The sequence below is a fragment of the Oncorhynchus nerka genome, linkage group LG6, assembly GCF_034236695.1.
Source record: "Oncorhynchus nerka isolate Pitt River linkage group LG6, Oner_Uvic_2.0, whole genome shotgun sequence".
NCBI classification, from domain to species: domain Eukaryota; kingdom Metazoa; phylum Chordata; class Actinopteri; order Salmoniformes; family Salmonidae; genus Oncorhynchus; species Oncorhynchus nerka.
The window spans coordinates 54,499,634-54,518,080 of NC_088401.1; the positions used below are offsets into that span (position 1 = coordinate 54,499,634).

General features: G+C 40.2%; 1 protein-coding gene across 1 annotated transcript; it reads left to right on the plus strand.

The window, feature by feature from the left end:
* Positions 1-1,574: 1,574 nt before the first annotated feature.
* Positions 1,575-4,382, plus strand: cdx4 (caudal type homeobox 4). The gene is made up of 3 exons (XM_029662753.2): positions 1,575-2,013; positions 3,889-4,034; positions 4,151-4,382. Exons 1-3 carry the CDS (start codon positions 1,575-1,577, stop codon positions 4,379-4,381), a joined length of 816 nt encoding a protein of 271 aa, XP_029518613.1. The 3' UTR covers position 4,382.
* The last annotated feature ends 14,065 nt before the right edge of the window (positions 4,383-18,447 follow it).

Consider the following 18,447-nt stretch of genomic DNA (forward strand, 5'->3'; position numbering starts at 1 on the left):
GGCCCACCAAGATTTTAGAGCATAAAAAAAGATGTATGTTTTTATTATTTTGGGGAATTTTCCTTTTTGGACTCTAAAAACACCAGGAGATCTGCTCCAAGTTATTTTAATTTTGGAAATCTGTTTCCAAGTATTCCCATGCATAATGAGAGAGATATGTGATCATATACAAACGTAAGCTAGGTTTGAAATTATTATGTTTTAGTCAAATATTATATCTGTTTGGGCTTCTTTGTGGGCAATTTGCAGTCTACAAATGATTTGTAATTATGTTCTGCCCCCCTAACCATCTGTCCAAGAAAAAAATAGGCCTGCGGCTGAATCTAGTTAATGATCCCTGCTGTAAATGTTTAATGGTATGTTTTATTATTTATTATTCTCTGACACAAAACAGAATGACAACAACACAATCAAGAAGTTGACAGCTACAATTGCACGTTATATAATTGAAAGCCTACAAATAGCCTAGTTTATTATAGCACAGTAACAGAACCTGCATTAAAATAAGGCCAATGCTGTCACATCTTTATTTCTAGTAAGGAATAATGTATGCAATAGGCCTAAATAAAAAATATTGTTGAACATTTTTATTTATTCGTTATTTTAACAGGTAAATTGACTGAGAACACATTCTCATTTGCAGCAACGACCTGGGGAATAGTTCCAGGGAGAGGATGAATGAGCCAATTGTAAATTGGGGATTATTAGGTGACCGTGATGGTTTGAGGGCCAGATTGGGAATTTAGCCAGGACACCGGGGTTAACACGCCTACTCTTACAATAAGTGCCATGGGATCTTTAATGACCTCAGAGAGACAGGACACCCGTTTAACATCCCATCCGAAAGACGGCACCCTACACAGGGCAGTGTCCCCAATCATTGCCTTGGGGAATTGGGATATTTTTTTAGACCAGAGGGAAGAGTGCCTTCTACTGGCCCTCCAACACCACTTCCAGCAGCATCTGGTCTCCCATCCAGGAACTGACCAGGACCAACGCTGCTTAGCTTCAGAAGCAAGCCAGCAGTGGTATGCAGGGTGGCATGCTGCTGGCACAAAATAGAAAATATATAGCAAGCACACTTAAATTAGGACACTTCAATTGGCCTGAGAGATATGTATAAGTCATAACGTGTTCAGGAGCATATCCATTTAAGCATATTGTTTGTTGGAGAAGTTGCAATTCACTTTTGCAATAAATTTGATTATTGGCGCCAAGATTTCAGATTTGGGAGTGGAGTTTGCTCTTTTTTGGGGGTGATGCGTAAAACAGGCGCTAGAGGACAGTGAGTTCGCCAGCATAATTGACTCGTCATTTGAATGCAAATTGTCGGGGTTTGAAGACTCTTCTGACGTCAGGAAGGAAGACCTTAGTATACCTTTGCCACCACCACCTTGACAACAGCCACATCATGTGAGACAGTATCACGTCAGGAACTACGTCGCATTTAATTGGCACCATTGGACTATACGCAACATAATCACAGCAAGAGGATTGTTATTGGACTTCTTTTGACGCAGTTGCAGGGCAACTATGTACACTTGAAAGTCACTTTTGTCCCTTGTTTTCAAATCATGCATGTGGGATACCTTTTGGATAAAGAAGGCAGCATGTATCACCAAGGACCTGTAAGACGATCGGGCATCAACATCCCACCACAGAACTTTGTTCCCACGCCACAATATTCCGACTTTACTGGATACCATCATGTGCCAAACATGGATACGCACGCACAGTCTTCGGGGGCTTGGGGAGCTCCTTATGGCGCACCGAGAGAGGACTGGGGCGCCTATAGTCTGGGTCCTCCTAACACTATTCCTACGCCCATGAACAACTCATCGCCGGGACAAGTTTCCTATTGCTCACCTGAATACAATCCCATGCACCCGCCAGGGTCAGCAGTATTGCAACCACCTCCAGATAATATTTCTGTTGCTCAACTTTCCCCGGAGAGAGAAAGGCGCAATTCTTCTTACCAGTGGATGAACAAAACGGTACAATCATCTTCCACGGGTGAGTAAGGTCACAAGCTTGAGCCAAGAAATGCATGCCACTGTTAAAATCATTCGTGCACATCATCAACTCATGCCAAACCACATGTTTATATTTTGCTAAGAGTCGGAATTGTTGTGTTTTTCTCGTGTGCTGTGAAAACTGCTGGTGTTGGCTCATAAAAGTTGTGCAAGTGCAACAGGTAGTATTTAGAAAATTGATACAATATAACAAAAATAATTGCATACTTTAAGTGATAAATCTCACGGTAAAAACGAATAACCTCATGCGTAATGGGTGCATTGTGGTAACATTTTGGAGAGATTCGTAACGAATAAAAGGAAGCACTAACATGACATTATCTAATCATGATTTAAATTAGATGTCACCGAAATCACACAGTCGCATGTAAACGTATGTATTGGACACATTTTAAAAACTGTAAAATGCAACTTCAAGGCATTAAATTGTAAATCACAACAGACTCAAAAACGAAAGGAGGAAAATGATAGGCTCTAGGTCGAATTTGTCAAATTCATTATTGACAATGCAACTATAGGCCTACAATAGCGATAATAGTCTGATAAACTATGATATTAATTAAAACGTGAACATCTTAGTTATTTTCTGATACAGGCTTTTAGCCTTGTGGAGGAAACGATGAAGGTGTCAAGATCTGAAACGGCGCCAGGCGCACTTGTAATGCTAATTTCTCGACTCCCGTAAACTAGATGTGAGGTCTACTTTTCCTGCTACATTGTCTCGGGTTTTGAGGTTATCCGTCATATTCAGGCTGCGGTCTCTTTTAACACCTCATTTTACTTTGATATGCACCAAAGTGTCTTCCTCGGCTCCCATTCTTCGAGTTCTATTGCCGGAAAGGGTGACGTTTTTCACAGCAAATAAAGAAAGGTCTTTGACGAATATAAACAAAGCTTTATAACTTGGCAATAAACCACAGCATCTCTTAATTCGCTAGAAATTAAATATGTAGAAAATAGAATTCGTTTACTTTAGGCCTATATTTATAAATTAGACTAAGTAACAGTAACATAAGCCTAAATTAACTCGTATATTTCGTTTTATAGCTTATTAATTAACTTGGTTATAAAACGAACCACTGTAAAATCCTGAAATTCTTTTAGCCTAGATGTCTTTTTCTGTATTTGTATTATTAGGCTATCTTATCAAACGTGTTGTCAAGTGTTTAATTCTAGGAGGCTATCCCGGGTCTTGGCAAACGTGTCAAGCATGACCTATAGCTATAACTATTAATATCAACATGTTTCAATGTTGTTCAAAACGATTAATAATATTGTCTACCTGATAAAATTGTATGTGGTTATGATATATTGATCAACAAAAGCAACCTGATCCAAGCTAGAGAAATGTCTGAGATAGTATTGCCTTGTTAGTCCTTTGTGTTGTCGTGTGTTGCCTCTTAACACTTCAATGGAGTTTAGGTAATATCTCTGAGACTCTTTGTTCTGCAGTTTGTTCAAAAAGTGAGATCAAACGATCAGTGGCTCAATTTGCATATCTACCAACAAAGCAACACAATCTAGATTAACATGATAGCCACCACTTCAGTTGATTGAGCCTAAAGATGCTACATACACATTTTGAGAATGTGTTAGATAAACGAATCGTAAAGTTTAATAGGCATTGATAATTAACCTGTTGATTGTCCTATTTCTCTAGTATTAAACCTACTTGCTATAAATACCTCAAATTACTGCTATAAAAGTGAATTTAAAACAAGAATGAACTTCAGAGTTTAAATAGCCTATTGCTCCATTATATATTATATATTGAAGTATTCGATGTTCAATGTGACTAGCCTATTTAAAAAGTAGGCCTACTATATTGACTTCTCATAACTTCTCATAATTTCAGGCAAAACAAGAACGAAGGAGAAATACAGAGTGGTTTACACCGACCACCAGAGACTGGAGCTGGAGAAGGAGTTCCATTTTAATCGTTACATCACGATCAGAAGAAAGTCGGAACTTGCGGGGAACCTTGGCCTTTCAGAACGACAGGTAGGTCAATACCAATTCATGATAGAGCATTATGGCCCTAGACTTGATAAATCAAGTGATGAATCAAATATAAAACGAAATACCAATTTTGACACATCTTTCTTTTACATTTACAGGTGAAGATCTGGTTTCAAAATCGCCGAGCCAAGGAAAGGAAATTAATCAAAAAGAAAATGGGATCTGATGGCAGCGGAGGATCAGTGCACAGTGACCCGGGATCAGTGAGCCCTCTGCCGGTACCAGGCTCACTCAGTCCGTCGGATATTCACGGCTCTCTCTACCCACCCCCCGGAATGAACACCTTGGCATCTATTAGGAACATACAGCAAGTTACTGTCACTCAGTAGAATCGAATTTGGACCATCCAACATAACTGAGCACTCCGACACGCTGAAAGGACAGTTCCGCAAGACTTGGCTCCCAATGGATTACTCAGACGTCCTGAAGCACATGTTGTGGATTACGAGAAGTCGAGAAACAAGATGATTTATAATTGCAACGAAATGCTGGAGGCTCTTCAAATATACTTTTTTATAGAATAGTTCTAATAATAAAATAAAAACATACAAAAAAATAAATGTATGGTTCAGAAATGTAATGCTTAACATGTTTGTTTGTGTCTGAGTTATTGAGATAGGCAATATAATTTTCTGTATGTGATAAGGTGTATAAGTTTGTTAATAAAATGAGAAATCACGTAGGCATTACATTTTATTTGAAGTTTAACTGGACAGAAAAGGCATATTATTAATTTGGAGTTTCTGTTTGACAAACTTTTAGCATTTTCTGCTCCAATTTGATTGCAAAGCACACTTCCTTAATACAGGGAAAGTGAGGCAGGTTTTAAGAATGATACGGGTAGAACGTTTGTCTGATGGCAACGTTCAAAATGAAAATAAAATGTGTTTTTTTGCAATAACGTTATATCGTTTTCTACTTATTTCATTGACTGGAAAAGTATAGCGTACTACTGCATAATAACAGGAATGTGAGTGTGCATAGGCTTACTGTTTTCTAAAACACTTGATTGTTGATGTATATATTTGATATTTCAAAACCATACAAATGATTTATCAAGGGCTTCATTCATTAGGCTGTTACAGTTAACATGCTCTTAAATTGTTTATCGCCCTTCTGTTTTTTTTATACAAACTATAAGGATGGGATTAAAATTCATTCTGACCACCCAGCATGTGTCAAAGGCAATATTTGATTGGTGATGTGCATGTAACATATTTTTAAATATTTTTTAATCTCTCTCAATTAAAAAAGACCTAGACCTATAGCCCTTCTCATGTGAATAATGGCACATCGTTTTGGTGTTGTTATTTTTAAATTGCACCAAAAATGTTGCTATTGGCCAAAGCAACACACAGCTACGCAGTCACTTTTTGTAACGGGATTCTGTATAGTGTCAAGTTGTAGACTTTGTAGTCTAGGCCTACTTATGCGTGTCCACAAACTGTCAAACTGTCTTCTCAATTCATGTTGACCTTTGAGCCATTAATATGGGGAAATAAGTAGTGATCTATTTTTTGGGATAGGTTCAATGTAGGTTCAAGCCTATGGGGTTATATTACATGAACCTGTAAAAAGTTCACCCAAGACTGTCATTAAAATGGCTCATAACATCCTCATAACCTAGCCTAGGCCTACTCCAAAAACTTGCAAGAGATCCGTATAGAAGTGCACAACCTCAACAAAACCTATTTTCCTGTGTTTCATATACACTGAGTATACAAACATTAAGAACACCTGCTCTTTCAATGACATAGGCTGACCAGGTGAATCCAGGCGAAAGCCATGATCCGTTATTGAGGTCAATTGTTAAATCCACTTCAATCAGTGGAGATGACGGGGAGGAGGTTTTTTCAGCCTTGAGACAATTGAGACATGGATTGTGTATGTGTGCCATTCAGAGGGTGAGTGGGCAAGACAAAACATGTAAGTGCCATTGAACTAGGTATGGTAGTAGGACCAGGTGTCAAGAACTGCAACGCTACTGGGTTTTTCATGCTCAACCGTTTCCTGCGTGTATCAAGAATGGCCCACCACCCAAAAGACGTCCAGCCAACTTGACACAACTGTGGGAAGCATTTAAGTCAACATGGGCCAGCATCCCTGTAGAATGCTTTCGACACCTTGTAGAGTCCATGCCCCAACAAACTGAGGCTGTTTTAATGAAAATGACGATAATTCATTTTAGTGTAAGAACTGTTTGAAAAGACCGCCTGAAATTTCAGCCTGTTTTGGTGGCATGGAGTTTTGACCTGCCTGACTGTAAATTAATTAATAGACCAATAAGAAAGTTCCAAACCTCTGCCAATAACAGATCATTTTCAGTTTTCCCCTCCCCACTCAGACCCTTCACAGACAGTCCTAGAAAAATGATTGCTAAAGAAATTGCTCTTTGAAGCTATATTTTGTTCCTTTTTGACCATTTGAATTTACAACAATCATAGTAAGGTACTCAATTGTTACCCAAAAATGATTTGATATTGACATAAAAATGGCTGAATTTGAACTTTAAATTAAAAAGAGACACAACAAATAGCTTCTTAACAAAGAGCAATTTCTCAAGCAAGAATTTTGCTCTGACTATTTGGAAGTGGTCTGAGTGGGGAGGGGAAAACTGAGAACTAGCTGTTATAGATGCAGTAAAGAGGTCAATGGGAACTGGTCAAAACAATGGATTTGCCATGGAAACACGCAGATGCTGTGGAGAAAAGATCCCGAATCTCATCATTGCCCACCAGCAAAATTAGCCTACATTTCGGCTATTGTTAATATGTGTATTCCACACTATGTTGAGGAAACGCTGAAAAGTCTTGAGTCAATAAGTATTCAACCCCATTGTTATGGCAAGCCTAAATAAGTTCAATTGTAAAAATGTGCTTAACAAGTCACATAATAAGTTGCATAAACTCACTTTGTGTGCAATAATAGTATTTAACATGAGTTTTGAATGACTACTTCATCTCTGTAACCCACACATAAAATGATCTGTAAGGTGCCTCAGTCGAGCCGTGAATCTAAAACACGGATTCAACCACAAAGACCAGAGAAGTTTTAATAAATGGATCACTAGTCACTTTTAAATAATGCCACTTTAATAATATTTACATATCTTACTTTACTCATCTCATATGTACAGTTGAAGTCGGAAGTTTACATACACCTTAGCCAAATACATTTAAACTCCGTTTTTCACAATTCCCGACATTTAATCAGAATAAAAAAACCCTGTCTTGTGTCAAGTTAGGATCACCACTTTATTTTAAGAATGTGAAATGTCAGAATAATAGTAGAGAGAATGATTTATTTCAGCTTCTATTTCTTTCATCACATTCCCAGTGGGTCAGAAGTTTACATAGACTCAATTAATATTTGGTAGCATTGCCTTTAAATGGTTTAACTTGGGTCAAATGCTTCAGGTAGCCTTCCACAAGCTTCCCACAATAAGTTGGGTGAATTCTGGCCCATTCCTCCTAACAGAGCTGGTGTAACTGAGTCCGGTTTGTAGGCCTCCTTGCTCACGCAAGCTTTTTCAGTTCTGCCCACATAATTTCTATAGGATTGAGGTCAGAGCTTTGTGATAGCCACTCCAATACCTTGACTTTGATGTCCTTAAGCCATTTTGCCACAACTTTGGAAGTATGCTTGGGGTCATTGTCCATTTGGAAGACCCATTCGCTACCAAGCTTTAACTTTAACTGATGTCTTGAAATGTTGCTTCAATATATCCACATAATTTTCCTCTCTCATGATGCTATCTATTTTGTGAAGTGCTCCAGGCTCTACTGCAGCAAAGCACCCCCACAACATGATGCTGCCACCCCCGTGCTTCACGGTTGCGATGGTGTTCTTTGGCTTGCAATCCTCCCCCTTTTTCCTAATAATGATGATCATTATGGCCCAACAGTTCTATTTTTGTTTCATCAAACCAGAGGACATTTCTCCAAATAATATGATCTTTGTCCCCATGTGCAGTTGCAAACCGTAGTCTGGCTTTTTTATGGCGGTTTTGGAGCAGTTGCTTCTTCCTTGCTGAGCGGCCTTTCAGGTTATGTCGATATAGGACTCGTTTTACTGTGGATGTTGATACTTTTGTACCCGTTTCCTCCAGCATCTTCACAAGGTCCATTGCTGTTGTTCTGGGATTGATTTGCACTTTTCGCACCAAAGTAAGTTTATCTCTATGAGACAGAACGTGTCTCCTTCCTGAGCGGTATGACGGCTGCGTGGTCCCATGGTGTTTATACTTGTGTACTATTGTTTGTACAGGTGAACGTGGTACCTTCAGGCGTTTAGAAATTGCTCCCAAGGATGAACCAGACTTGTGGAGGTCTATAATTTTTTTCTGAAGTCTTGGCTGATTTCTTTTGATTTTCTCATGATGTCAAGCAAAGAGGCACTGAGTTTGAAGGTAGGCCTTGAAATACATCCACAGGTACACCTCCAATTGACTCAAATGATGTCAATTAACAAATCAGAAGCTCCTGAAGCCATGACATCAATTTGGGGAATTTTCCTAGATGTTTAAAGGCACAGCCTGTTTACATACTTAGTGTATGTAAACTTCTGACCCACTGGAATTGTGATAAAGTGAATTATAAGTGAAATAATCTGTCTGTAAACAATTGTTGGAAGAATTACTTGTGTCATGCACAAAGTAGATGTCCTAACCGACTTTCCAAAACTATAGTTTGTTAACAAGAAATTTGAGGAGTGGTTAAAAACAAGTTTTAATGACTCCAACCTAAGTGTATGTAAACTTCCGACTTCAACTGTATAATTTGTATTTTATACCATCTATTGCACCTGGCCTATGCCGCTCGGCCATCGCTCATCCATATATTTATATGTACATATTCTCATTCACCCTTTTAGATTGTGTATATTAGGTAGTTGTTGGGGAATTGTTAGATAACTTATTAGATATTACTGCACTGTCGGAACTAGAAGCACAAGCATTTTGCTACGCTCGCATTAACATATGCTAACCATGTGTATGTGACCAATAAAATTAGATTTGATTAGATTTTCCAATGCCCCGCAAAGGGCACCTATTGGTAGATGGGCGATGCAGGCGTCCTTCCTAACTCAGTTTCCAGAGATTAAATAAACCGCTCAGGGATTTCAACATGAAGCCAATGGTGACTTTAAAACAGTTACATAGTTTAGAGGCTGTGACAGGAGAAAACTGAGGATGGATCAACAACATTGTAGTTACTCCACAATAATAACCTAATTGACAGAGTGAAAAGAAGGAAGCCTGTACAGAATAACAATATTCCAAAACATACATCCTGTTAGCAACAAGGCACTAAAGTAATACTGCAAAAAAATTGGCAAAGCAATTAAGATTTTGTCCTGGATACAAAGTGTTATGTTTGGGGCAAATCCAATGCAACACATTACTGAGTACCACTCTCTATCTTTTCAAGCATAGTGGTGGCTGCATCATGTTATGGGTATGCTAGTAATTGTTAAGTAATGGGGAGTTTTTCAGGATGTCTGCAAAAATTGTACAGTCCAGGTGTGCAAACCTCTTAGAGACTTACCCAGAAAGACTCACAGCTGTAATCGCTGCCAAACGTGATTCTAACATGTATTGACTCAGGGGTGTGAATACTTATGTAAATTAGATATTTCTGTATTTCATATTCAATAAATGTACAAACATTTCTAAAAACATATTTTCACTTCCATTATGGGGTATTGTGTGTAGATGGGTGAGAAAAATATTTATATTGTTTAATACATTTTGAATTCAGGTTGTAACAATACGTCAAGAGGTATGAATACTTTATAAAGGTGCTGTATAAACAGTACCAGTCAAAAGGTTGGACACACCTACTCATTCAAGGTGTGGCTTGTTAAAAGTTAATTTGTGGATTTATTTTCCTTCTTAATAAGTTTGAGCCAATCAGTTGTGTTGTGACAAGGTAGGTGTGGTATAGAGAAGATAGCCCTATTTGGTAAAAAAACAAGTTCATATTATGGCAAGAACAGCTCAAATAAGCAAAGAGAAACGACAGTTCATTATTACTTTAAGACAAGAAGATCAGTCAATGCGGAAAATTTCAAGAACTTGGAACGTTTCTTCAAGAACAGTCACAAAAACCATCAAGTGCTATGATGAAACTGGCTCTCAAGAGGACCGCCACAGGAAAGGAAGACCCTGAGTTACCTCTGTTGCAGAGGATAAGTTCATTACAGTTACCAGCCTCAGAAATTGCAGCCCAAATAAATACTTCACAGAGTTCAAGTAACAGACACATCTCAACATCAACTGTTCAGAGGAGACTGCGTGAATCAGGCCTTCATGGTCGAATTGCTGCAAAGAAACCACTACTAAAGAACATCAATAAGAAGAAGAGACTTGCTTAGGCCAAGAAACGCAAGCAATGGACATTAGAATGGTGGGAATCTGTCCTTTGGTCTGATGAGTCCAAATTTGAGATTTCTGGTTCCAACTGCCGTGTCTTTGTAAGACGCAGAGTAGGTGAACGGATGATCTCCGCATGTGTGGTTCCCACCGTGAAGCATGGAGGAGGAGGTGTGGTGGTGTGGGAGTGCTTTGCTGGTGACACTGTCTGTGATTTATTTAGAATTCAAGGCACACTTAACCAGCATGGCTACCACAGTATTCTGCAGTGATACGCCATCCCATCTGGTTTGTGCTTAGTGGGACTATCATTTGTTTTTCAACAGGACAATGACCCAACACACCTCCAGGTTGTGTAAGGGCTATTTGACCAAGAAGGACAGTGATGGAGTCCTGCATCAGATGAATTGGCCTCCACAATCAACCGACTTCAACCCAATTAAGATGGTTTGGGATGAGTTGGACCGCAGAGTGAAGGAAAAGCAGCCAACAAGTGCTCAGTATATGTGGGAATTCGTTCAAGACTGTTGTTTTTTCTCTGTAATAATACTTAGCACCTAGACATTTTATGAAGGCTTTAGCTAGCCCAGATAGGTTCACAATCTGTCAACCTCATAACTAGCTACCAAGAAGCCAGGGCCGGCTCTACGGGGAGGCAAATCCAGGCGTGGACTCACCACATATAAATTGTGCTTTCTCACAGAGAGGGGGAAACGTTTTTCACCTTTGCAGACAGATACAGCTAACAACAGGATAGCTAATAGCTACTAGCTTCGTTAAGTTTTGGTAGCAGGGCAGTGAATAATTATAGCTAGTTGGCTGAGCTTTGATCAGCATGGATATCCGAAAATGGCTGAGAACTGCCAAGAGCAAAAAAACTGAGGACCACCATGTCGAGAGAAATGCCAAGTTCACTGACCAGCCTGCAGGTCCGACCACCGAGGTTGAGGAACCTAATATCCAATGTAATTCCCGCATGTCCCCCATGCTGCCTGCTGACCAACAAGATTCACAAGAGCCAGGGCCTAGCACCAGCACAAGTGTAAAATCACAACAAGCACCTGCATATCCGTTACCCCAGCCACAAGCAGCAATGTGCAAAAATTAATTCTCCGCCCTGAAGAACGTATTCAGTAAGAACAGACTCTGAACACATCAACGAAAAGCCCAGCTTGGCCAGCTGGTATTTGAGAGGGACCTAACAAGTAAAATTCTCTGGAAAGGAGAATGGAATCAGAAACTTCTCATAAGGTTCAACACAGCATCAAGGAGGCTGCAACTCATCTAAATGGTAAGATACCTTTTTGAATGTATTGTATAGTTTAGGCCTTTGTTTTTTACTTCATAGATATACAGCTTTGTATTATTTGATTGGTATAGGGACAATGTCCAATGTAGCCTAATTGGTTGTGCTCTGAGATGATCCCTGGCATTGTGCTCCTGTTGTCCTGGCTGTCCACTCACATTGTACATGATCCTTTCACCTTGCTGACTGGGGTTGATTTCTGTCCGTGGTCCTGAATTGATGGTTACAGTGTGTGCTGTTTTAATTAGTGCATCTTGGGCTACCAGTCTTTGTGAGGCTTCTGTTCAACATGACATGCTTTCTTGTGGCAAAATGACAGTTGTTGTGTATATGGATGCATTTCAGATAGGCCTCCATTTTGTTACATTTTGTATGTCGCAGTAGTAGGACCAATACCTTGTGTAGCCTACTAAAATAAGTAGGCAAGTGTTCACTCTGTTGTCATTCATTTGCAGTACATAGTCGTTGTGTGATAGACTACTGTAAAAGTGATGTCAATACTATGAAAACGACACAAAGCCTACTTTTTCGCCCCCTCCATTCTCTCTTGTTATAGAGTGTGTGTGTGAAACTCTCCCACACAGAAAATATTGCGCACCTGGAGGCGGCTTGGTTACTTTCATTGCGAAGACAGCATAGTCTCACAGAAATCACTCGCCTAAAAAAATAGCTAGCCTAATTTCAGTTTATGTGACAAAACAATCATGTGTAGTGTCGAGCAGGGGTAGGCAACCCTGGTCCTGGAGTGCCCGCAGGAGCTTCATGTTTTTTATTTAACAGACCTGGAAAACCAGGTGTGTTGAATTTAGGCAATCACTGAACTGATCAATTAGCTCAGTTGGTGTTGGTGTGGTGCCTAGTTGGAACAAAATCCTGCAGTACCTGCGGAACTCCAGGAACAGGGTTGCCTACCCCTGGTGTAGATAATCATTGTACCGTTTAAACCGCTGTGAAATATATTTTCTGTAACCAAAAATATTGCATTTTCAGCTGTTTGAATCTGGTCAAATCAAATCAAAGTTTATTTGTCACGTGCGCCGAATACAACAGGTGTAGGTAGACCTTACAGTGAAATGCTTACTTACAGGCTCTAACCAATGGTGCGAAAAAAGAAAAAGCACACACAAAACATATCTACTGCTTCTTAGACTTGCTTTCAATGAGAATGACAGATCTATAACTCACATTTCTATGTGAATTTGGTGGGGTCACTCAAAAAGTTACATATTACAGCTTTAAGCTGTGAAGCCTGTAAGAATCTTTGATAGCCTAGTGGTTGGTGCTCATTCTGTCGAGCTGATCTGTGCATGTTGGTAGCAGTGTTACCAACTCCTCAGTAAGGAAAGTAGCTATTGTCTGTCCTAAAAGTCGCTAAATGACGTCATCACCTAGTTTGCATAATTGGCCATGTGCATGTAATTGTGATTGATGCTGTAGGAGAGAGGAATAACGTCGCGGGAGAGACAAAAAGTGAGTAAAAAACACCCTAAATATGTTTAGAACTACAAATGAACTTTCTGTCGATTCTTGTTTTTTTTTATGTCACAATTCCAACCCTCCTCCTTCATCCGGGCTTTAGACCGGCAAAAGTGACCCAAAAGAGACACTGGCGGAGTTACTTAGTTAAAAAAAAAAAAAAAAAAGTTTTGTTTTTTTAGTTTAGTGTTCTTAATTTGGTTTGGTTTTTAACGTTATGGTCCACTTAGAAGCCTACAACAAGTCACAGTAGAACATTAACGTTTTTAACCATAACATTTTTTACATGTTTGTATACAATCTACATTAACAATCTAAATGGACCAAAAAGAGACAATAGAAATAACTCTCAATGGCAATGTGAGAAAATTATGGTAACTAGTGTGACCCTAATTCAGGTATAAAAAAAAAATCCAGACCCCCCTCCATACACACACAGACTGTGCTGGCTCACAGAAAGAGTGGGTCATCGTCATTTTGGTCAGGGCTCTCTATGGCAGGTTCAGCAACTGAGGGAGCTGACTTAAATGAGTAAGCAGCTGATGTGCCAAAAAGCTGCAAAACATTATCAGGCAGCTGGTGCTCATAGCAAGCCTCACCAGACAGCTTCGGTCCATATCGAATGTACAGGATGGAGTTAAGGGTCTGCAAGGACATCCGATTTCTAAGTTAGCTTTTTACCACACTCATCTGGCTGAATACTCTCTCGACTTCAGCATTTGAGTGTGGCAAGGACAACACAGACACAGCAGCGATGGCAAGTTCTTGAAATGGGTTGATATTAGCTGCATCCCTGAACTTCCACATCTCACTCCAGAAGCCCAGTGTGTTTTTGTCTCATTTTACTAAGATGGATGGCACGCCATTGCTAGACAATCTTGTCTATCTCTGCAGGGGAGGTTGGCTATTTTTTCTATTTCCCCAGGGCTCTTATTGTGCTTTATAGTTTCCTCCATATTGAAAACAGACATGTACTGCAATACTTCGATGTTGTCCGGCAGTCTCACCCTCAACTCATTAGTGAGGGAGATGGTGAAGGCTACACACCACTTTCGGACATTGTTTTCATCCTCAGGCGCAAGGTGTAGCTCAGCTGCCTTTGACTCAAAAAGATAACCAAGGTACGGTTTGGGACTGATGTATCCATCTATTGACCCTTTGAGTACATCACCATTTGCCAGTGGATTCAGCACCCTGCTGCTCACAGACTTGATCAGGCTAACCAAGCTGTCAAGTAGCTTAAGAGGATCTACTTGCTCTCCCTCAAAAGTCTTGACGGCCAACTGTACCTCACCCAGCACTGACTTCAAAAAAGTCAGATACAATATGTTTTGAGGATCACTGTACATGGAGTATAAAACCTCAGCCATGTAGCAGTGTTCACTGAACATGGTGACTGCGAAATGCAGCCTAAGCTCCTCCCACTGGTCCGTGAATGCGTGAAACCGCGGATTCAATGGAGAGCCAACGTGTGGCACACACCATGGTTATCTGTAAAGGTTTCTCACCACAGTTGATGGTCTCATATATGGTCTTGTAGGCCTCCCTGTGCTTTGTAGACACTGAAAACCAGTTATAAGTCTCTCGTACCAAGTACTCCACACTACGGGGGATGATGTCATTGGAAGCATGACTTAAAGCAAGCTGCAGAGAGTGGCACACACAGCAAATAAGAACCAGATATTTGAGGCCATACTCCTCCTTCAGCACTTTATGGACCCCAATGTTAATCCCCGTCATAAGAGGCATTGTCAGTCCCTATCCCCAGGAGTTTCTCTTTTTTAAGACCACTTGTCGAGGAAAGCCACAACAGCACGGGCTATAGATTTGGCATCTCCTCCCTCCAACTCAACAAGCCCCAGAAATGTTGATACAATTGTCTGCTTGGTGTCACTAAAGTACCTTATCACAACCCCCAGGTACTTAGAAACACTTACATCTGAGGACTCATTGAGGAGGAGGCTGAAACGCTGGTCACCCACATCTGCAACCAACTTTTTCAGAAAGTATGGTGCTAGAACACCATTAATCTTTTGAAGAGGGTAGCAGCAGTGGAGTCTGAGAAAGCAGCTCTACATGCTTCTCTAATGTGAACACATTCCACCAGTGTTCAGCGATAGCTAATGCCATGGTGGCCTCAGCCTTTTTTGCAGAGTCAATTTTAACCATAAATAGCAGCTTGGGGTGGAACTGTTATAAGGCTTTGCCGTTTGAGTATGTTTTTGAGTTGTCATGTGTTTTTTTTACATCACTAAGTTTGTCGTAGAAATTAGCCTTACAATACAGGCAGTATGCCTGTGTATCACCTCCAATAAAAGGCTTCAACCAGCCTTTTTCATTCAGGGTTTGATTCCCACTCCTTTCTGTATTTGTGAGTGTACAGTTTAGACTGAGACATGATGAACTAGCCAGCTAGAAGTTTAGCTTATGTCACAGAGAGGCACACACACAGTGGACAAGGTGAGTAAGTGACAGGCTGTGTGAGTCAAATGCAGTGATTTATTTTTGTGCAGTGATTTATTTTAGACAAAGAACATTTTACATTTACATCCCGCCCTGAATGTAAGCCAGAGCGGGATCAGCCAGTGGCAGCTTCCCGCAAGTGCGATTCATTTGCAGTCTGGATGCAGAGGGGTGAACATCTCCTGCTCTGACTGCAGCTGGGAAAGACTGCTGCGCAAGGACTGGGCCGCCTGTGTCCTCTCCAAAAGTCTCCAATAACACCAGAAAAAGTCGCTAGTCGCTTTTTTGAAAATGTGTCGCTAGAAGGGTCTGAATACTTGCTAAATATAGCGACTAAGTTGCTAAATTGGCAACACTGGTTGGTAGGCAAAAATTATGTGTAGGCCTACTTAAGCGATGGCTGCACTTCAGATACACATGTATGTCGTAGTGAGGGGCATATCTTGTGTTATACGATAAAACGACAGTTGTTGATGTGTACGGGTAAATTTCAAATACATTTTTGCACATTTGAACAGTAGTAAAAGGACCAATCTAACTTGTTTTATTAGGGCTCTAAAGCGATACTAGTTGTGCTGGCAAGGCTGGTAAGGTTGGTACACTTAATAAAGCAAGTAATACTAAATTGACTGAATAAGACACATTCCTCCGACACATTGGTGCAGCTGGCTTCCGGGTTGGATGCGCGCTGTGTTAAGAACTTTCAACCTTCGTCTCTCCCGAGCCCGTACGGGAATTGTAGCGATGAGACAAGATAGTAGCTACTAACAATTGGATACTACGAAATTGGGGAGAAAAAGGGGTAAAATTTAAATTAAATAAAAAAATATTTTACTGAGTTCATATAAGGAAATCAGTCAATTGAAAAAAATCCATTAGGTCCTAATCTATGGATTTCACATGACTTGGAATACAGATAAACATCTGTGGTTCACAGACACCTTAAGGTAGGGGCGTGGATCAGAAAACCAGTCAGTATCTGGTGCGACCACCATTTTCCTCAGTCAGCGCGATACTTCTCCTTCGCATAGAGTTGATCATGCTTTTGGCAGGAACATGAACACACATTGCCCTACACGTCAATCCAGAGCATCCCAAACATGCTCAATGGGTGACATGTTTGGTGAGTATGCAGGCCATGGAAGAACTCTGACATTTTCAGCTTCAAGGAATTGTGTACAGATCCTTGCAACATGGGGCTTATCATGCTGAAACATGAATGGCACGACAATGGGCTCCAGGATCGCATCATGGTATCTCTGTACATTCCAATTGCCATCAATAAAATGCAATTGTGTTCATTGTCCGTAGCTTGTGACTGCCCATACCATAACCCCACCGCCACCATGGGGCACTCTGCTTAAAACATTTACATCACCAAACTGCTCTCCCACCCGAAGCCACGCACATGGTCTGTCTGCAGTTGTGAGGCCGGTTGGACGTACTGCCAGATTCTCAAAATTGATGCTTATGGCAGAGAAATTAACATTAAATTCTCTGGCAACAGCTCTGGTGGACATTCCTGGAGTCAGCATGCCAATTGCATGCTCCCTCAACTTGAGACATCTGTGGCATTGTGTTGTGTGACACAACTGCATATTTTAGTGGCCTTTTATTGTCCCCAGCACAAGGTGCACCTGTGTCATGATCATGCTGTTTAATCAAATTCTTGATATTCCAGGCCTGTCATGTGAATGGATTATCTTGGCAAAGGAGAAATGCTCACTAACAGGAATGCAATGAAATCCATGCATGAAATCTGAGAGAAATATGCTTTTTGTCCATATTGAAGATTTTTGAGATGTTTTACTTCAGCTCATGAAACATGGGACCAACACTTTACATATTGCGTTTATATTTTTGTTCAGTGTATATTTCCACACTGTGAGCTTGGAATAATACTGTGAAATTGCAAAAATTATTATAATACCCTTTTAGTGTAAGAGCTGTTTGAAAAGATTGCAGCCTGTTTTGGTGGGATGGAGTTTTGGCCTGCCTGGTGACATCACCAGGAGTAAATTAATTAACCAGACCAATAAGAAAGAGAGTTCCAACCCTCTCTGCTAATAACAGCTAGTTTTTAGTTTTCCCCTCCCCCACACAGACCACTCCCAGACAGTCCTAGCAAAACTCTTGCTTGAAAAATTGCTCTTTGCTAAGAAGCTACATATGTTTGTTTTCAATTGAAATTGTAAAAAATAATCACAGTAAGGTACGTAATTGTTACCCAGAAATGATTTGATATTGAGATAAATACAGCTGCATTGAACCTTTAAAAAAATAACCACCTCTCAGGAGGATACAGACAGCTCAAGAAGTATGATTAGATATGCAGAAAATAAACATATTTTGAACATAGAATTCAGCATAATGTTTAGGGCTCTAGATTGCAGGAAAAATATGTTTCATAGTTTTGGAAAATTCTAAATTCTCCATCTTCCAGACTGGGGGCTTCCGTACTTTGTGCCCCCTCAGATGTTTGGGTGCATGACGCCCCTGATGTGTAGTCTGCTATTGATATCTGTATTATTATTTTTAATTTTAATTGAACCTTTATTTAACTAGGCAAGTCAATGATGGCCTACCATACGGCCAAAGGCCTCCTGCGGAGACAGGGGCTGGGTTACATATATATATATATATATATATATTAAAATAGGACAAAATACACATCACGACAAGAGAGACAACGCTACATAAATAGATACCTAAGACAACAACATAAGGCAGCAACACAGCATGGTAGCAACACAACATGGCAATGCACAAGACATGGT